At 39.8% G+C, this 22,440-nt stretch overlaps 1 protein-coding gene across 41 annotated transcripts in view; it reads right to left on the bottom strand.

Moving 5' to 3' along the window:
- The window catches only part of AFDN (afadin, adherens junction formation factor), a 141,277-nt gene extending 119,104 nt beyond the window's left edge, over window positions 1-22,173 (bottom strand). For 40 of the 41 annotated variants that reach the window (XM_054254626.2, XM_035297180.3, XM_035297194.3 and 37 more), the window contains exon 1: window positions 21,836-22,173. In XM_054254626.2, coding sequence (XP_054110601.2) covers window positions 21,836-21,940 — 105 coding nt within the window. In that variant the 5' untranslated portion in view covers window positions 21,941-22,173. The remainder of the gene's footprint in view (window positions 1-21,835) is intronic. The other variant, XM_035297210.3, reaches the window with a different exon arrangement.
- Window positions 22,174-22,440: the final 267 nt, after the last annotated feature.

Here is a 22,440-nt window from a genome sequence, read left to right as displayed (position 1 = left end):
TACCTAAAAATAACAAAATGAATTAAGAAAGACAAATTAAAAATTGTGAAGTCTAGGGAATGAGTTTCATTTGTGTTTGAAAATTTTCATGATAAAAAAGTTTAATATGAAAATAAATCAGTTATAATTTCAAACTATTGTTAAGTGCAAAATAAACCTATTTGTAAAAAGATGCTCTACAAAAACTCAAGAACTTTGATTCTATAAATAGATAATGAATTATTTATTTAACATCAGAAGTCAAACAGCTTCTTACGCTGAACAAGCAGCAAGCGTATCATACAAAAAGAAAGCGAGGCAGAGCATTGGAAACAGCCAGACGTTGGTTAAAATTCCAGTTCATTTTACTTTCACTTAATACCTACATGGCTCTGTGCAAGACACCTGAGTTCTCTCAAGTTCCCTGTCTAGAAAGTGGAGGGGCTACTATTTCACAGGGTTTTGTGGTTACTAAGTGATTCATATATAAAGGAACCTGCCACAAATAAGGGATTTGATAAATGTTACTTCCTGTCTGCAAATTCTCAAGTGTTTACCTTACACAAGAACTAGTTTAAAAGGTGTGTGTGCACAGAGGCAAACACTACACACACCAGGACCTTCTGCAGGGTGGAAGGTAGAAGGAGAAAGAAGATCAGAAAAATATACCTAATGGATACTAGGTTTAATACCTGGATGATAAAATAACTGGTACAACAAACCCCTATGACATATATTTACGTATGTAACAAACCTACACACCCTGCACACATACCCCTGAACCTAAAATAAAAGTTAAAGAAAGGTGTGTGCTTGTGTATATGTGTGTGTATAAAAAAACCTATCTCTGGCAAAATTAAATACAAAAGCAAAAATTAATGGAGTATATATTAAAGATCTGCATTATGTGAAAAATGAAAACAAATTGTAGAAAAAAACAGAATGGCACTAGATACATTTAAAATTCTATGTTGAAATTAGCTGGGCATGGTGGTGGGCACCTGTAATCCCAGTTACTCAGGAGGCTGAGGCAGAAGAATCACTGGAATGCAGGAGGCAGAGGTTGCAATGAGCTGAGATTATGCCACTGCACTCCAGCCGTGGGAGACAGAGAGAGACTTTGTGTCTCTCTCTCTCTCTCTCTCTCTCTCTCTCTCTCTCTCTCTGTCTCTCTCTCTCTCTCACACACACACACACACACACACAGACACACACACACCCCTATTGCTGAAATACAATTTTTGAGAGTTGAAATCATTTCCAATTATGTAGTTGATCTACCCAAATTAACCTATATATAAAATTATAAAATGTCTTGGTGTTTACAGAAAATAACCATGTTCCTAAATTCAGCCTCAAAAATGTAATAATGAAAGAAAACATTTTATAATCTTCAACTTGAACCTGCAACTAAGATTATTCTTTAATATATGAAATAATAAAAAGGCTCTGAATTTGAACGATGAAGATAATGTACCATACAGATTATTTATACAAACATTGGTAGACCATCATTTACTTGCATTCGCAGTGAATTTCACATCAAAGTAAACACTCGAACTACGGCAGGTGATTCAAGGAAACTTCCTACAATCAAAGGGCTTCCATCTACCTTTTTATAGTACACTAAAAACTGAATCCAAGCACTTGACCTACTCCAATTAAATAAAAAATCCTAAAGCAACTCACCCAAACTTAAAATATCTTCAAAGTACTGCATTGGAAACAAACACAAGCATATTTTAAAACACAGGCAGTTTTTTCAAGCCACCACTATCTTAAGACTGTTCACATTTCACAAAAAAACATATAGAAGAGACAAGGTTGGGACAGAGGTGGAAAGAACAAATGAGAAACAAAATAATTTTGAGGTAGAGTGAGTCACATGACTATTACTGCCTTATAGCTGGAATTTTACAAACTAAAACAGTATGTTGTTCCGGTTCAAGTACTTGGCATTTTCTCCCTGGTATCATAAGCAATCTTGAACTGCATATTTGGTGCCAACTGGTACCTCCTGCCTACCCTTCCAGTTTCACTCTTTGCATTACCCAATGACTACAGCAGATTGGAATGTCACTCAGTACCAGGCATGAGAAAAACAAAAAGGTAAGCTGTGTAAAATAGCATAGGGACTTCTGAAAGGAGGTCAAGCTGTTTAGGAGGATTTTTATCCATAGTAACTTAAAAAAGGAACGTAGAACCTCTACAGGCAAAAGTGACAATGATGAAACTAACTCAATGAAGTTTTCTTAATTCTCTTTGCAAAAGAGAATTACGGTGAAAAGGACCAATTAGTGAAGGAGATTCTCATTTAATGTTATGGGGACATTCTGTTCACTAGAAAAATATTCTTAACTCTTGTTTTTGAGAATCTTCTGTACTGTTAAATAAATATCCTAGGCTAACAGACACATGTAGCCTTCTGAAAAGTATATTCCGGAATAAATTCTTTAGGTAAGTAACAATACCAATAGACATAAACTCAAAGACAGGGATACAAAGTATGATGAGAATATGGTAAGATGTGTAAAGTTCCATGAAACCAAAACCTCAAAATCAGTGATTCTGTTTTTATAAAGTTACACTGTTCATGAAATCTCAAACAAGGGTACTTTTGAAGAAAATATTATAATTTCTAGCTACAATTGCATAGAAAATAAGAAACAGCAACGAACAAGAATGCCGAGTCAACCTAGAACATACAATACTAAACTTAGACATGTTGCTGGAAATCTCTCTTCCCTAACAAATTACATTAAATGATGTAAGGATAAACATACAAAATTAAGGGAAGAAAAAAGCACACAAATAGTAATGACGACAACGCACTACAACTACCAAGAGCAGCAATGCCTGCCTTATGCTAGACACTGTGCGAAGTACTGTCTATGCATTATCAACTTCAATTTTCACAACAACCCCATAAGGTGGGGATTATTACTGTTCCTGTCTTACAGATGAAGAAATGGGGCCCAAGAAAGACCAAGTAACTTGACCATGTTCACAGCGCTAGTACCAGTGGGCCAGAATTCATACTCTGGCAATTCTGAAACAAGTCATACTTTCAACAGTTATGTGGCACCGCCTTTCTTCCTGCTGTATAAAAATAAGGGTGGAACAAACCCAGTTCCAGCAATATAGCAGACTAAACAATCGGCAACCACTGTACTATACAATAAAGAGTGCAAAATGAACATTCTGTTCAATATACAGCTGAGTCTATAAACTAGAGAAATCGAATCAAAGGGAAGTAAAGGCTAGATAAACATAAGAAAACAGGCTCACTTACGGAAATGAAGGTAACAAATTGAAATTATTATTTCAAGTACTTTAGCATATCAAAAAAATCTGAAAATACTGAGGAGGTTGAAAACTGAAGTATAGAATATAGACTGGTATAACCATTTCAATGATCAATTTTGCAGGACCTAATAAATTTAAATCTAAAAATTCCACTTCTACATATTAATCCTACAAATGTTTCATCAGAACAGAAGGAAAGAAATACGAACCAGGGTGTTCATGAAATCTACCTCTGCAACAGTGGAAAAGTATATACAATTTATTAATCTCTGGACAGGGATAAAGATAGACTACAATTTATTTGGACAATAGAATGCTGCAAAGCAGTTAAATAAACTACTAATGTGAAGTTTCATGTCAGTAGTTTTCTTGGTGGAGGAAGAAAGGGAGAAGAAAAACCCTTTTGCTATGTCTATAACTCTTAATTGCTTAAACTTTTTGGATGCTAATAGTTAAGTAAAGAAATGTAAGTAACAGTAATACATCCTTTGCTGATGTGAGATTCAAATGAAATAACAGACTGGTTGTAACGGCTCAATCAGTGCTAGGCATGTAACACGTTGTCAAAGAAATGTGACCAAGATGGTTAGGAATAAACTCAAGCCAAGGTATTCAAAAAGCCTGCCATTTAGGGAGGAGCTCTTGTTTCCCCAAGGTCCCACTCCCACAATTTCACATAGGGTACATCAAGAAAGACTTCTGGGATACTCGAGCAAAGCCTAATTGTAGGGAAAGAACATATCAAGCCCAGGGAACAAGTGCTAAGAGCCCAGGCAGAATCCTGGTTGGCATAACTGACAAACAGCAAGGAGACCCCTTGTGGCTAGAGCAGAATAAGAAAGCGAAAACCGTATTAGACTTAGGAAAAAGGTCATCACATTAAGGTTTGTAGGCCAAGGTACACTTTCACTGATTAAAAAAAAATGGGGGAGTCTGAACAGAAACATTACATTATTTAACTTAAGGTTTAGAAGTGTATGTCTGTGTAGGAAACAGACTCTAAGGAGGCAAAGGCAGACAATGGAAATAAATTAAATCAGTCAAGACTAAGTAAGAGGTTACTGGAACAGCCCAGGTGGGAGATGAAGTTAGCTTGGATTAGTTCAGTAGTAAGAAACAGAGATGTTGAGAAGTGGTTAAATTACAAAAATATTTTGAAAGTAGAGCTAACAGAATCTGCTGCTAAGATTAGATATGATCATGGTGTGACAGAAAGAAAGGAATCCAGAAGAATGCCAGGCTGTGGACATAAGCAACTGGTACAGTGAGCTGCTGTTCACTGAGACTTAGGAGAGGGCTGCTGGAGGAGAAGCAGAGGAGAGCGTGGTGGTGAGAAACCCAAGTTTAGTTTTGGACAGGCTCTCTTTGCAGTACCCAGAGTGCACCTAAGTAGAGATACCCAGTGAGGGACTGGCTATACAGGGCTGAAGTTCAGAACCATGGCCAAGCTTGGGATATATAAGCACTTAAAAACATGAGAATGAAAGATTTCACCTAGGGAATAAGTGGAGAAAAGAAGAGGTATTGGTATCAAACCCTGAGGTCAGGGAAACAGGCCAGTTCTGAAGACCGAGTGAAGGAAGAATCTGATGAAAGATGTGACCAACTGCTGCTGCATCAGAAGATAAGACATGACTGGACTTGGCAGCATGAAAGTCACTGGTGACCTTGAGGACAGTGGTTTTTGTGAATTTAAGGGTTGTCCCTCTTAAAGTAAAAAAGCAAATGAAAAGAGTTCTAAAATTTAACTTTCATCTTTAAAATTAAACAACTTAAACTGACAGTATAGACATACTATTTTCTTATTGTACAGATGACAGGTCTGTATCAATCAGATAACTAAACTGGCGAAGCAATAATATATTATTGAATGTCTTAATGCAGATCCAGTTAAATTATGTCAGACAACATTTGATTTCTACTAACTCAGAGTTTTATGGCTTTTCTAATAGATTAACTCCCTTCAGAATGCCATTTACTAGGCATCCCCAAATCATGTAGAAGATTCTCTAAGATACACAGAAAACAAATATTCTCTCCCATACACTTGGGTTTTTAAAAAAATACTAAACATCTTTTTTCAGTCTTTCAATTATTTTCTTTACTGTGATGTTTGTAGAAATAAACTGAAAAAAAATCCATTTGGTAAATAGACATCAAAACAAATAAAAAGTGAATGAGAAGTTTTAAGTAACCAGACAAGCTTAACTATTTACAACTATCAGGCTAATTTCTACAAAGCTCATAACTTAGGTTTGAACTTTTAAAGGTTCATGCACTGGTTTTGGGGAGTTTTGTTTGTCTATGTTCATTTATCCCAAAACAAGAAAAATACACCCACATATGGTTCATTTTGAGAATCCTCTAAATGGCACTGAAGTAAAATTAATTTAGTATTTTTGTAGTCACATTAAAAATTAGGGACTTAAAACATCCAAACTAGTCAACATTAAGATCTCATAACAACAAGATCTCATTAACAAACCTATATCCAAGGCTGCTTCTGCTACCATGCAGTCTAGTGATAGAGTTTTAGAGTTTAACAGATTTGTGCATCAGTTAAGAAAAAACAAGACTACCCAAGCTCTGATAAACTGGTACTTACTAAATGTAAAAGGAATGGGGTCCAAGCTATCAGCTATATAACTCAAACTAAGTGATATGGTTTGGCTGTGAGCTCCACCAAAATCTCATCTGGAATTGTCATCCCCAAATGTGAAGGGAGGGAACTGATAGGATCACCCGTGCTGTTCTTATGATAGTGAGTGGAGCTCTGATGGTTTTATAATATAAGCATCTGACATTTCCCCTGCTTGCACTCACTTCTCTCCTGCCACCTTGTGAACAAGGTGCCTGCTTCTCCTTTGCCTTCCACCATGACTGAGAGTTTCCTGAGGTTTCCCCAGCCATATGGAACTGGGAGTCAATTAAACTTTTCTTTATAAATTACCCAGTCTTGGGCATTTCTTTATAGCAGTGTAAAAGCGGACTAATACACTAAGATATTTCGGGGTTTAAAAAATTAATTGCTCATTTAGTCTTTTTAGTTAAATTTCAAGTCCCCTAAAAATAAGAAAACAAAGCAATAAGAAATACTCATTTAGGCCAGGCACAGTGGCTCCTGTAATCTCAGCACTTTGGGAGGCTGAGAAGGGCAGATTACCTGAGGTCAGGAGTTCAAAACCAGCCTGACCAACATGGAGGAACCCCATCTCTACTAAAAATACAAAAAAAAAAAAAAAATGAGCTGGGTGTCGTGGCATCTGCCTGCAATCTCAGCTACTAGGGAGACTGAGGCAGGAGAATCACTTGAACCTGGGAGGCGGAGGTTGCAGTGAGCTAAGACCGCACCACTGCACTCCTGTCTGGGCAACAAAAGCAAATCTCCGTCTCAAAAAAAAAAAAAGAAAAAGAAATTTAATTCAACAGCAAATATATCATAAATTAGAATACCAAAATGACTGACTAGGAAAAACTAGTTATAAACACAATAAAACATAAATGTGTTTATTGTGAAAAACTTTTCCATAAAAATTGACAACAATAAATTTCTTGACAGAAAAACAGGCACTTTGCATAGAAAGAAAAATATACAGATTGCAAGGAACATTCATGAAAGATACCCAGTTTGTGCGCAGGCTCATGTCTTGATCTCAGGACTGTGGCCCCATAGCTAATTACAGGGCTTTTTAAAATTGACAGAATGAGTAGAATCAAGAATTCAGGAATACAATACACACTGTCCTGAGAGATGAGCAAAATGGAGTCAACTAAGGGAGATAAGGAAAGAATCGCTCCAGAAAGAGGCTGTATCACTACCAAGAAAAAAAAAAGGCGGGGGAGCGGCGGCGGGGTGGTAAAGCCTTTCTTTTATGGTCCCACAGTGGGTAACTGGTTTTGGTAATCAAGAAATCAAGGCTATCAAGAAAAGCAATTCTAGTAGTGTTTTCAGGCTAGAAGCAAGAAAGGCAAGGGTTAAATGAGTCAGGAGCAGAGGAGCAAAGAGAGAATTCTTTCAGGAGTTGGAGCAGAAATGTTTGTTGAATGCATGATGAGACAAAACATGGAGACAACTTACAAAACTAGCAGTTTTTTTTTAATTAAAAAACTGGAGTGCCTTTTTAACAGAACAAAAAAAGCCCGAAGATGAGTGAATGGAAGATAGGAAGAAAGGACAGAGAGGAAGGAAGAAAGGAAGAAAGGACAGAGAGGGGCAGCTACAAAGTCCTAGAGGAATGGGATCTCAAAAGAAGAAAGGCATTGGTGAGAATTTAGAGGGCTCTTGTAATAGATATAGTTATAAAAATGTTTCCAGTAGTATTAAAAAAAAAGAAAATTGGCAACATAAACGGAAACCCTGTAACTGATACATTACAGACATCACAGATGATCAAAGAATGGAATCTTGACACAATGCTAGGAAAGGGGGCATTTAAGAGGATATGAAAAAACTTTAAACCGAGATCACGGAGGAGAAAGTTTAGGAGGTGACACTTTTTGCAAGCTTTCCTCTCCTGATCTGACATCTTTGTACAGTATTATTTTTTCCTGTATTCGACTTCTATGCCTGTTCCCTTCCAGTATATTTAGCCAGCTCCCCTTCCCCAGCCCTTGCGATATTTTGTTCTCAGGCTTTTTGTCCTAGATTCTTGTGTCTCTTCACACAACTTTTTCCTTGTAGTCTCCTCTATGCCTTGGCTACCGGTACCTACCACAATTACGCTGAATCCCCTGGCCCCCTTCCTCTTAACTGCCTGTGTAGGATGCCTCTGAGAAATCCACAAGTACCTCAAATTTGGCATATCTCAAAGAGAACTTTTTATTTCCCCATTTAAATCTAATCTACCACTGACATTTTTTATTCTGGTTAATGGCACCATCACCTACCCAAGATAGCCATGCAAAAAACTGGGGTTTCCCTGGACTGCTTTCCTTTCTCTCAAGCAATCTCCTCATCAGTTTTCAAATTCTAATTTACCTCCTTCAGTTTCATTTTCTTCTTCCCTGTTACCTTATTTCAAGCCCTTACCTCACAGAGACAAGCGCAGTATGGCCTGCAGTCCCCTGCCTCTAAATACGTCTGCTCTTCAATCCAGACTCAGCTGCCAGGGAGGTCCACCTGAACTGCAAACCTCCTCATGTTCTCTCAACTTGAATGTTCTTAACTTGGCTTACAAGGCCCATAAGAACTGGCCATGATTTACACCTCTGGTTTTGTAACTGGCAACCGTCTCCTCAGTCCCCAACCGACTAGTCTGTTCACCTGCATGTACACACAGACACACACAGTACTCTTCTCAGTCACAACATGATGCTATGAAAACACACGGCCCCAGGATCTTAGCAGCTTACAACAAAGCTGTATTTGTTTCTCATGATAACGTATCATTCTGTGAGTAGCTGGGGCTGTTCTGGTACTATGGTTCAAGAACACTGATTCACAGATGACAGAAAAAGGCAATGACGGATCTAGACTTCAAGCTTCTGCTCAGAAACAGCATCTGTCACTGGCCAAAGAAAGTCACATGGTCAAACCTGATGTCAAAAGGGCAAACGCCATACAATCGTCTTACAAAGAGGAGAGTGAATAATACACTCTCCTCCTTGTAAGGAATAGTAAATCTGCAAGTCACAAAACGGGCCTGCATAGTCACACGTCTGTGCACAGATTATACCAGTTTGAGTATTTTTAAATAAGGTCTCAAGCTTTGCCCCTCTGCCCAGCTATTTCCTACAAATTCTTCAGGATTCAGAATAAACATCATTTCTCAAAATGAACTTAGTTTAGCTTCCCTGCCTTGACAAGTCCTGGAAAGGTTCACCACCCATGAGCTACCTACAGGTCTCCCTCTTCAGAGCACTTGTTGTACTCTCCCTGCTTACCACGCCTGTCTTCCACCCCACTGACACTCAGCCACAGCTGCAGTGCTCCTCTTGCTCAGCTCTACATCACAGTGTTAGCACAGTGTGTATACACAGTGGGTCCCTCTTCCCCACAGAATACTCCTTCTCATCTATAGACTCCAGTCTGTAAACACACCTGATGTCCACCACCCAAACAGAGCACTGACCATACTATTGCCATTTAGTCCCCAATTTATCACCCATACTAAAATGGGAGTTTTTTGAGAAAAAGACCATGTGTCAATTAAGTGTCCAATGCTCAGCAAAACTCACATATAGCGGGCAACCTGAGTGAACGTGGAAATGGAGACGGAAAGGAACACATGTACTGAGTGGAAGGGCCAGGAGTCAACCTCATGTCCCAGATCTCAGTGTGAGTTACCGTTCCTCTTCTTAAGACACAGCAAGCTCACTGGGTAACTGTTCACATCCTTCCTTGAGATCACAGATTACTTCATTCCTTCATCTCTGTATGCCCAGTCACCGACAAAGTCTGACTCATAACAGGCTCTCAATAAATATTATTCTGAATGAATAAGTACAGTATCCTCAGATTAACTCCCACAATTGAAGAAAAATGTTTAAATGTCCCTAATTTTAATAGGGCTAAGCCTTTATTATTTTTTTTTTTAAAGTAAACAACAGAAACAATTTCTCATGCTTCTCGGCCCGTGAAATAGGCACGTAACTATTTCCAAAACTTCTGCTGTTAATAGGCATCAGCTCATGAAAACAATAATTCCCATTAGATTTAGTGTAAAATTTGAAGCGTTTCTGAGAAATCAAGCTGGTGATTAATCACATGCATTTGTAATTACATACTAAAGAGAAAATGTCTCAAATGCCATTATACTACTAAAATGTTAACATTACTAATTCATCAGAAACTACTGTTCAGAAGCTACACAAACTACAAACAAGTAGTACTTCGTGGTTGTGTGCCACTTGGTTAAAAAAAAGGTAATTTTTTGAAGTTAAATTATATTTTATGCAAGAATATTAGCCAAAAGAATCTAAAGGCAAATGCTACATTAAACTGATACAAATAAGGAAAATATGATGGGCATAAACTTGAAGCTACCTGCATCTAAGCATCCTACAGCACTAACAGAGTGAGGAGTCTTAGTTTCTTCTCATCACAAAATTAGGTATCCTAACATGTGGTTCTTAAAATCAAATACTCAGAGGGAGCCCATGATTCATGAAAGAAAATATTCTTAACTTCCTACCTACAAACTTCCTCCGGGGCTACTCACCAAGTTTTACTGTTTCTTACAAAGGCTCATGACCAGAGAAGACAGGCTGTAGGATGTAACAAGGTACAACAGGCCACTGTGTCTGAGATTCCCCCTTTTCACTTAGAAATGCAAGTATCTGTTCAATAGATGTTGAGGAACTGTTAGTAATAAAGAATTATCTCTAGAAGACTGTTAAAATTCAAATGTTATTGGGGGAAAATTGCTAGTGAATGTGTAAACAAAACTTTATGACAAAAAATTAACTGAGCAATGGCAGTGAAGAACCAGAGTCTCTGTAAGAGTCACGGAATAAACAAGGGTCTTGTTTACTATTTAATTATAAGCACAGACCAGGAAAGGGCTAGGGCAACACCCAGAGTAAAGTCAGACAGGGCAGCACCAAGAGGAAGCCTGGGAAGAGGACAGGACTACACGAGACGGCATGGGCAGGCACAAGAATCTCTACAAACTCAGCATCACAGCCAATGCTACCACCAAGGCATCGGAACCTTGGGTACGTCTTGCCTTCTTTTCTTTCCTAAAGGCAAACAAAAATAATCAGTGAAGATGTCAAGACTTCTTCACTGAACTCCTCATTCATATTCCAACTTTCGGTTGCTATATAAGATACAAAGTTTATATATAGTTAGAAAATAAAATATGGCCTGTGTCACCACCTTGGCTACAAAACACAGAATCTACTATCACAATGATATAATTATAATAGGGCTTAAAAAGTCAAGATGAAAATCAATACATCATGTATTTATGTATGATACACATATATATGCACATAAGTACATGATCCAAATAGAACAGAAGAGATGTTTCATTACATTCTGCCTGTGGTTCTTCCTAAAAATTACGTTCTCAATTTTCTACTTAGATATTATTTTCCTACAAAACTTCCAAACACTAGTTTCATTGCAGTGATCTTAAATTTTTGGATTTTGCAAACATGGTCGTTAAGAGAAGGTTCCAGAGTCAGAGGATCTGAGTTCCAATCACTGCTCTGTGGCTTATTAGTTTTGCATACCCTTGAGCAAGTTATTTAATCTCCCAGTGCCTTGGATTCTTCATCTAAAAATGGGAACAGCGAAAGAACCCACCTCACAGGACTGCTCTGAGAATGTAAAAAGATAACATACACAAAGCATGTACACTAATCTCAGGTATATCACATGCATTCACTACATGACGTATTATAATTACTATCAGAGTAACTTAGGTGACTTTAAAAACTAGATTCCTGACACATGCTGGTTAAGAAACACGATTCAGTACTAAAGATGCAAACAACTAATAATCACATACAGCTAAAGATATACACAAACTTTTTTTCCAAATAAATCATGTTAAAAAAAAATGCCCAATTTTAAGTATGCGAGATCCTAAACATTAAATGCTGTAAAAACACTGTCCATGGTACTCCTGGCAGACTTCTCCTGAATAAGCAAAAGCTTAGCTGATCTACAAAAGAATCATTACGAATTCATCTATTCACCAACTAGAATTTTTTATCTGTATTATATTGTCCTAATAAATTAAAACAATGTTTACTAGTAAGCATGTTTCACTAAATGGTTAAAAATTGTGTGCCATCAAAATAGTTAAGTAATGCTATCTATAATAATTAAATTGGTGACTCAAAAACTCAAAATGCATTTGTCCTCATCCATAAATTTACAACACAATATATTTTCTGCAAAACAAGGTGCCCCTAAGTAGAAATAAATTAATCTTAAGTGATGCTAATCTTAAATATAAATGCAGTACTCTGATATTTTATTTTTACCACACTTATTTTTTAAATATATCTACAAATTATACTTTAAAAGTCTTAAACCAAACACTTTAAAAGTATTAAAAATCCATATGTGCATGATGGGTCTTAAACATAAATACTATCTGTCTGTGTATGTGTGTCTGCTTCTCAGGAATAAGCTAACGAAAAATACAACTAAACATAGCAGGAAAAAAATAAATTCTTACACAGCCGATGGTTGTCATAAGCCAAAGAGTTTACATTTGGGAGAGGGAGACTGAAAGGGCAGACAAGTGCCAGAAGGCCTAAGCCACATTACACAACAGAATAACTCCACATTTGCTGAATACATGAGACACCACTGTTCTTTGAACTACAAGCTCTATAAGTAGAATTTGAACATGTCCCATAAATAGGGACATCCCAAGCAAATTCAAATAATAAAACTTAATGGTCATCACTCTACTAATAGCTTGTGGCCAGTATTCTCAAGTAACAAAAATGTAAATGTGTACTTTTATCACTGATAACTAAAAACTAAAAGAAGGCATTTATAAATACAGAAAATATATAATTCATAAAATAAATTAATATGCTGAAATATATCCTTCCATAATAATGAGCCCTATGTTCACATTTTAAATGTAACATCTGTTTATATTACAGCCTCACTTGAAAAACACCCTAATATCTACCTTAGAACATACATATTTCTTAAATCAGCCAAAATCAAAATGTTTAAAACTCATCACTAAACATTCTAGGGCAGCAGCTCATGAAGTGCAGCCCATGAATCTCCCTAAGACCCTTTCAGGTCATCCGTGACACCAAAACTATTTTCTTAATAATACTTGGACAGTATGAGCCTTTCTCAATTTGGTGAAATTTGCATGAACAGTCAAAAGCAATGATGAGTATAGCTGATGGCACCTTAGCACCATATTAAGGCAGCAGTATCAAAATGCACTATGTACAAAATGTATTTTTTACCGCTATGCAAACTTTTTTAAAAAGCCAGTTTCACTTAGTCTTTGACGCAACAGAAAAAAATGACTGATTTCCTTGAAAATTGAGTATATGTTTGTTCAATTATGTACCAAAATGGGAAGTATACATACAGTCCTTCTACTTCTGCATACCACCGCTTGATGGCTGTCTCAAGAAAAAGTATCTGAGCAACTGTTTAAGTTGTGAATTGAATTCACTTCTTTCATGGAATACCATTTTTTTACTTGAAAGACCTGTGGTTATTTAGGCTTGTATAGCTGACAGACATTTTGCCAAAAATGAATAAAGCAAGCTTATCTCTTCAAGTGCCGCCTACGACAGTGCTGTCAATAATAAAATTTTAGCTTTGAAATGAAAATGTTTTGAAAACTGGTATCCACTCCTGAAAGTCTGAGAGCTTCCCTATAATTGCAATTTTTCTTATGAGATCAGTGGTGACAGTAACAATGGTTAACATTTTAATATTGCTTAAGAAAATTTGTCAACATTTATAGATTTGCGTATTTTCCTTCACGAGGGAAGAAAATCATGTGTGAGTAAATGAACCATTCCAAGTGCAAAGCAGACAAGTGGATTTTTTTTTTTTTTTTGAGACAGGGTCTCACTCTGTCACCCAGGCCGCAGTGCAATGGCCCCATCATAACTCATTGCAGCCTCAACCTCCTGGACTCATGCAATCACCCTGCCTCGGCCTCCCAAGAAGCTGGGACAACAGGTATGTGCTACCCTGCCTATTTTATTTTTTTTTTTAATTTTGGTGGAGACAGGATCTCATGGTGTTGTCTGGACTGGTCTCAAACTTTTGGGCTCAAGCAACACTCCTGCCTTGACCTCCCAAAATGCTGGGATTACAAGGATGAGCCACTGTGCAGAATATGAAAATTATTTATAATAATCTTCCAAAAGAGAATAGCAGAAATGAAAATAAAGTAAGCTGAAACTAGAATTCTTGACACAACTGATTTTACTACCAATGCCTCTTAAAAAGAATCATTCCAAGGGTGGGTGGGAGAGCTATTTTCATGGCGCGATACACTGTGACTTGTTATTCAAGTTGTATGTCCACTGTTCCATCTATCATGTTTTATACCCTTGCAAAAAATAAAACAAAACAAAAATCATTCCAATTAATGGCATTCACAGCAACCTGGATGGGACTGGAGACTATTATTCCAAGTGAAGTAACTCAGGAGTAGAAAACCAAACATCACATGTTCTCACTCGTAAGTGCGAGATAAGCTGTGAGGAGGATGCAAAGGCATGAGAGTAACACGATGGACTTTGGGAAACTGGGGGAACGGGTGGGATAGGGGTGAGGGATAAAAGATTACAAACTGGGTTCTGTGTATACTGCTCAGGTGATGGGTGCACCAAAATCTCACAAATCACCACTAAATAACTTAGTCATGCAACCACATACCACCTGCTCCCCAAAAACCTACAGAAATAAAAAATTAAAAATCATTGCAAGTTTTTGTTAATAAACAACGTAAAAAGTGTAACGTAATTGTAACCTGATAACTTATTTAAAAGCTCATGTAAAGTCATATTACTGAAAAACAAATGGCTCTTTACAACCTATTATAATTATAGTATACTCTGCAAGCATCCAGGAGTCTAGAGCACTCGGAAGTTTATTCGGGTAACAGTGTCAATATCTATTTAAAATAATGTATTTGAAAGATATCTTCCCAATCTATGAATTTCATACTAAGCATGTTTATAAGAGGTTATGAAACTTAAAAATACAATGTTATTTAAAAATTGGATAGTGTCTGCAAGTGACCATATTGTTACTCCATTTCATTTTCTCTACTAAACATACAGACGCAAAGTCAAAGCAAGAGGGAGGAAACTGGTAATCTCAAGTCTCAGTACCAAAAGCTGATAACGTGAACAAAATGACAGAATTTTTGTTGGTTATCCTATAAAAATCAGGAACTAGAATAATAAATAAGCCACCATGGGAAGTACCACTATGAGCAAACAAGAGTAAAGAGAAAATAAATTCTTGGAAGAATGAAAAGTTTTAAGTCTGCAAAGAGCAGAAACTGCCTGATTTTCCTTTAATAAAACATGTATGAAATCAAGCAAGAGAACTTGCTAGGATTCTGAATAAAACAGCCAACTGCTCCATTCAGCAAATAAAACACCCCAAACAACAGTAACAAATGAGCATTTTTTTCACAGACCATAACTTTGGGTCAATCTCTCTTCTATTCTGAAAATCAAAGGCACCAAGGCATGACTTCCTAATTTGGAAACAACCTAGCCCGCTGCTTGTACTCCAGTCGGTGGCAGATCTAGACTGGAGCTAGCCTCAACTGCAATATGTCCTTTTCAGCCTGCTTCCACCCTACTGAAGAGGGAGATGGTTTTTAAAACACACACACAAAAACGTCTGAATATTCTGTGAAAATGGTCTTGTCCTGTGAGCCTAGGTCAATCAGGCACTACTAAACTTCAGGAAGCTTGAAACTGCAGAAACCGAAAAAACCCTGCCAGCAGTCCGCCCTGTTCATACCTAGAGTTACAGGAGACAGCTCTGGTTTATGCCTGCTGTCCTGGTAGAACTGTTAACAGTGCCCACTTGCACTCAAAGGGTTCCATATGGCCACTCTAACTAGAAAGGAGTGACACTTACAAGGTAAAGCAAGTTGTATATATTCAACCTAAAAACATGGCAAAATGTAACCATGTGCAACTAAGACTGGCATTTCTTATTTTCTGTAAGCCATGCAATTTTAACATTAAATTTCTCGTGAGCAAAAGCACAAAAATTTTGGCTATTTTCCAGCCACAGTAAAGTATTACATTTCAGTTCCTCAAAAGAGTTTCACTCATGACATACATGCGTAAATTTATAAGAATAAAACTTCAAATTATCCTTTACTTTTGGAAACATACTAGGAAAGTATCTTCCTACTTACATCTGAACTACCTCTCTACATGCTTCTTTTCACTTTATTAAGTACATTCACTTTCTAAATCAAATTCTAATATGGTTTTGGTCAATCACATATGTCAGAATGACTCATGAATTTTATACGTTTACGGTTGCTATAATAAAATCTCAACCAGATGACCTGAGCTAGGCAAAGATCTTCCTTCCACCTCTCAGCCTGCTTTAGCCGGGTTAGACACAATGAGAAATGTGAAGAAAAGCCTTCTACACATGAATAAAGATGGTACAGTTTTGAGAATACGCACACACCTGCCATGAATTCATACATATGGAGACACCAACTGGAAGTCCACCAGATTTTCAGGCCCTACCAGTGCATCAGTTAGCCAACCCTGACATGCCCAGAACTGGTTAAAGGGTCTGTGGGATTTGGCACACTGCTTAGTATGCAACTTACAAGTGTAAGTGTAGGTCAGACAGACACACTTGATCCTTAAGTATCCACAAGGTGAATGGGTATATCCTACATACAATCAGCCAAGAAACTAACAGAAATAGCAAACATTTAACAACAATGGCAATCAAGACTCTAACATGAAAACAATTTTCAGCTGAGAAGTTCAGTCTCATATGTTCAATAACGTCTACCTGCATATATATTTTATTTATAATAAAAAACAGGTTTAGGCCGGGCGCGGTGGCTCAAGCCTGGAATCCCAGCACTTTAGGAGGCCGAGGCGGGTGGATCATGAGGTCAACAGATCGAGACCATCCTGGTCAACATGGTGAAACCCCGTCTCTACTAAAAATACAAAAAATTAGCTGGGCATGGTGGCGCGTGCCTGTAATCCCAGCTACTCAGGAGGCTGAGGCAGGAGAATTGTGTGAACCCAGGAGGCGGAGGTTGGGGTGAGCCGAGATCACGCCATTGCACTCCAGCCTGGGTAAAAAGAGCGAAACTCCGTCTCAAAAAAAAAAAAAACAGGTTTAGATCAAAATAACTGCTATACCTTTCATTAATATATTCTCTGTCTGACATTACACCAAAATTCAAGGCTGGTAAAACTGTTTATAAACAAATTATGCCACCAGATTAAGAAACACCTAGAAACAATGCTTTTATACACTACAATTGCTCAATTAAATCCTTAATGACAACCATAAATATTCCCTAAGCTTCACACCAATCTGGTATCATACCCTGATCATCTATGATCCATATTTTAAGAATTATATCCACTTCTACTGCTATTTTGCCACTATTAATTTAACTACAATCAGAGTTTGATAGTGCTATAAAAGTCTATAGTTATAACATTTGTTTTCCATTAGGTCTACAAATTATGTAAAATAGAATTATTTTCATTGGCAGGATAGCAAATTGAAACTAGCTTAGATGTAGTTTCAACTTAAGATGACTCAACACTGTTAGACAGGAGTCATCCCTCACTCACAAGAACACACTGAACCAAACATAAAACTTAGCCAGTTATAAAGGAAATAAAGATTTTAAAAGGTTATAACCACCACTGAGATTCAAATTATCAAAAATAAAAAATAGACATGCCTATAAATACTAAAAATATGTCATTGGCAATTGACTATCTCATTAAACATTAGTCACCAGAAAGAGATCTTCAGCAGTACCAATGTTTAAAAATACAACTAGTGACAGCCAGGCACAGAGGCTCATGCCTGTAATCCAGCACTTTGGGAGGCCAGGCAGATTACTGGAGGCCCAAGTTCAGGACCAGCCTGGCCAACATGGCAAAACCCCATTCTACTAAAAACACAAAAATCAGCCAGATGTTGTCGCACATGCCTGTAACCCCAGCTACTCAGGAGGCTGAGGCACGAGAATCACCTGATCGTGGAAAGTGGAGGCTGCAGTGAGCTGACATCACGCCATTGCACTTCAGCCTGGGGCAGTAAGACTCCAACTCAAAAAAAAAAGAAAAAAAAGGTTTCAAATATAGTTTAGTTGTGTGATAAAGCATAGTCACAAACTCAGTATTAGTCTGGAATATAGACGTAGCTGTAAGTTACACAATTATTACCACTTCACCTGATGACTTCCTACTCTACCTCTGCTGACAAAGTGATTTCTTATATACGTTATGGAAGATATGAATCACTATATTACTTCTCGGTTAATCAGAGTATTAAAATGTAATATATTCACTTATAATGAAACATATGTAGGTGTTCATATAAATTCTGGGTTATGTTTACCATCAGGGCAAGAAGAAGGCAATAAATTCAATAAAAAATAAATGACTTTAAGAAGTATCTCATGAAGCTAAATAGTCAATTACCTAGCATAATTCTTGCATTTAAGTTTAACCTTCTTGCAAAACTAAGAATAAGACATGAAAACATAAATATTCACCAGTCTAATAAACACTCTTCACTAAATTTTTCAAAAGCATATATCCCATATTTCATCATGAATAAAGGTATATACAATGAAGGCCATATTAAACATTCTTTCCACATGTTTATCGAGCCAATACCATGCAATACACAGAACAATGACTCAAGAAAATCCTAAACTCTTGCCTTCGTGTAATGAGAGGGAGACAGACATACCAATGACAATGACAAGTCACGGTAAGTTAAAATCAACAGGGGCGGGGAGTGGTGACCTGCGCCTGTAATCCCAGCACTTTGGGAGGCCGAGGCGGGCGGATCACCTGAGGTCAAGAGCTGACCAGCCTGGTCAACAAGGTGAAACCCCGTCTCTTAACAACAACAACAACGACAACAGGGAGACTTTGGATAACCAGAGACGCCCTCTTCTGAGGAGGTGACAGAAAGATTAAAAGGACTCTGATATCATTAATTAGGAATCCCTAAAAGAAAACAAGCAGTAACATTAAAAATAAGCAAAGGAGGACTATCCATACTTTAGTTTCTGCAAGCTACAGCTTTTCACAGTAATCAAGACATTAAGTTAGCTTAGCTTCGATCTCCTGGTTATAAAATAACATTAGGTTCAGATTAACTCTCATTTTATGAATTCCAAATGAATCTAGGATCCAACTGACAAAGAGGCTGAAAAATACTCAGGTGATAGTCTGCTTATTCTTTGGAAGCCCTTCTTTTACATACAAACGTGAATATGAAGGAAAAAGCAAACAGCCAGGATGTTAAAACATACTCTAATTTTCTTAAAAAAAAGAATGTAATCCAAAGAACCAAGTTTATCATCTTCCTAAACACAGAAACCACAAAATTATCAGTGGTTATCAAAGCTGTCTGAAACCACCAATCACAGATGATTAATGAAGTTATAAAATCTGAAAACAGATACTTATCACTCTACAAAAAAAAACAAACAAAAGAAAACCCACAACTATACTCTCATACACATAAAAAGATTACCCAAGTAAATAAATACAAGGCTTAAATCTTATTTCTACAAATCAACTTCTGCAGTGGATTTGTTCAACATTTACTGAACATCTGATAAGGACCAGCGCCATGCTTCTTTTCTTGCAGAAAACTAAAAAATTGGATTTGTGATCGCCAAATAGAGTAAAAATAATCATTAGATGGTTAAAAGAAAAAAAAATTCATGTGAGCTTAGAAAAAGCAAATTCAACTGTTGCCCTGAAATACTGGCTTAGAGAATTACTCCTAAGTTTACCTACGTCATAATGAAAGATACAATATGTTAAATGTAAAGCTTAACTAGGACCAGAATAAATGTAATAGCACAGGAAGGTTCCCAGAAAGCAAAATAGAAAGTGCCAGCCAGCCACTATATAGTGAAAAAGCTTAAAAAAAAAAAAAAGACATTATTAAAAAACAATTTATTATGAAAGACTTCTAATACAATTCTGAAGAATAATTTCTAAAAATAAAATGTTCAGATATAAGTAGAAAAAAATAGTTAATGAAATAATTTGTTTTAAGTCCTTCAATTCTTGCTTTGCTTCAATATATGTACACAACAAAGCTTCACCTATAGTGTAACTGAAAAAAATAGCTTTCCAAATGACAGACCGATTTAAATAACTAGTCATATCACTAAGAAAAAGTTTCAATTGAGTGCTTAAAATAGAACTTACTTAAATCAATGAACTATGTTTCTAATTTGAGTTTTTTTAAATGCTCACTCAATTCAAGACACTAAAAAGCTGAATTATCTTTATAAAACTGAAAAAAGACTCCTTTTCACCAGACTAGAGAAATATCTAAAAAAAAAAAAAATCCATTCAAACAAACAAAAAACAACTATGTACCAAGAAAATGTTTTAAGGTCAATTTTTTTTTATCTTGTGATAAAAAGAAAAATGAACTCATTATTCCGAAAGAAAACATAATCCTGAAAGTAAATTATCATGTCACTTTCCTAAAGACACACTGGTCTACGAACAAACGCTTCAGTACAGAGTACGAAGTTGCTTACTAGAACCTAACTCATAAAATCATTACAGAAGATGAATGAATCAGGAGTCACTTAACATAGTATGTGTGCTCAGACTGGCAACCTGAGCCTCAGGACGCGTAGCAGCATCAACTAAGGATTAAGACAAATGTAGTCACAGGTACCCATGAAGACAGAAGAAACAGAATCCTTCCCATGACTGGCAAAAACCAAGAAGTCAGATAAGCAATAGTCAATTGTTCTCAAAAACATAAAGTGGAATTTAATGACAAAAGGATTAAATGTCAAAAGAATGTTCAAATTTGCCAAACATGTCGTTCCCTGGGAGCTGGTATTTTAGCAAGTATTAAACACAGACGCTATTAAAATGATTTCCTCGGCGGGCACAAATCCCGAGCGAAGCCGGTGCAGCAGCCGAGAGAACCCAGCGCGGAGACGACCCTCGCGGAGCGATTCACCGGCGGCTCCCTGCCCCCCCCCTCCCCCCTTCCCCCCTCCCCGCCCTCCCTCCCTCCCCTGCCCCGGCCACAGAACCTTCCCAGCCGACCGGGACGCACACACTGTTTTAAGAGCTGCTCGGAACGCTCCCGGCAGCTTTGTTATAAACAACCCCATTGTTACCGGCCAGGAGCGAGCGTGATTTCCTCCTCCTCTCCCTCCGGGCAGAGGCCGCCGCAGGGTTGCCCGGGGCCCTTCCCCGCCGCCCGAAGGCGGAGGACGCGCGCCTTTCCCCGGGAGAGCCCGACTCCGGGCCCGGGCGCAGGGGAGCCCGCACCTCCGCAACTTCGCGAGGCCGACTTTTCCCCCCGCCCCGGCTGGCGGCCTCCGAAGGAGGGAACCCGGGGCACCGTGCACGTCGCAGGCTCCATCCCGGCCACGCCGGCCGCCGCCGGAGCCAGAACCGGGCTGCAGGTGGAGGGCGCCGCCCCCGCTCCCCGCCGCGCCCCCGCTCCCCGCCGCGCCCCCGCTCCCCGCCGCGCCCCCGCGCCCCCGCGCCCCCCGCGCCGCCAGGCATCAGGCCGGGACCGCGCCGCGCTCGCGGGGGTGTGGGCGGCGGCCAGCTGAGCCGCCAGGTGAGCGGCCCGACAGGCGAACAGGTGACTGCCGCGCCCCGACAGCCCCCGCTCGGCCCGCGCGACCCCGGGACACACCGCGGCAGGGGACAGGGAATGCGGGGGGCGGGCTGGGGGCCGCGGGGCGCCGGGGAAGGAGGAGGGGAGGGGGAGGGGAGAAAACGCGGAGTGGGGGAGGGGACCGGAGGGCGGGTCCGCGGCGGCGGCGGCGGCGGGGGGGGGAGGGGCGGGGGTCGCGCAGGCCCCGCGCCCCGCAGCGCTCACCTCGGTCGGCTGGCTGATCTCGAACAGGTCCAGCCGGTTGGCGTTCCAGTGGTGGATGATGTCGGCCAGCTTCCGCCGCTCCTCGTCACGGCCGCCCGCCGACATGGTCCCGGCCGCGCCTCCTCAGCCGCGCGGGGCCGGGGCCGGAGGACCGGCCGAGGACGACAGGTCCACGGGGGCCCGGCGCCCCTGGCCGCCCCCGCCGGCCGCCTCCGCCTCCGCGGCCGCCTCCGCTTCCGCGCCCGCGCCGCGTCCTCCGCCTCGGCCTCCGCCTGCGGCTCAGCCCGCGCCGCGCCGCCTCAGCCCCGCCGGCCGGTGTGCGCCCGGCGCCCGCAACCGCCCGCGCCCCGCCCGCCGCCGTGCGCGCCCCCGCCCGCCGTGCGCGCCGCCGCCTGCGCGCCGCCGCCGCACCTCCGAGCCGCTCCGCTAGGTGCTGCTGCCGCGGCCGCCAGGGAGGGAGGCGCCGGGGGCGGGCCCCGCGCGGGGCCGGGCTCTGTCCCGAAGCGCGGTGCTGGGTTCGGTCCTGACCGGCGGTGCTGGGGCCCGACTGGCCGGGCTAGGTTCGGCTCGGACGCGCGCTGCTGGATCTAAATGGGTGGCGCCGG

This window comes from Callithrix jacchus, chromosome 4 (genome assembly GCF_049354715.1).
Source record: "Callithrix jacchus isolate 240 chromosome 4, calJac240_pri, whole genome shotgun sequence".
Classification (NCBI taxonomy): Eukaryota; Metazoa; Chordata; class Mammalia; order Primates; family Cebidae; genus Callithrix; species Callithrix jacchus.
The sequence above is the reverse complement of the archived record's forward strand: the minus strand, read 5'-3'. Positions and strand labels throughout refer to the sequence as shown.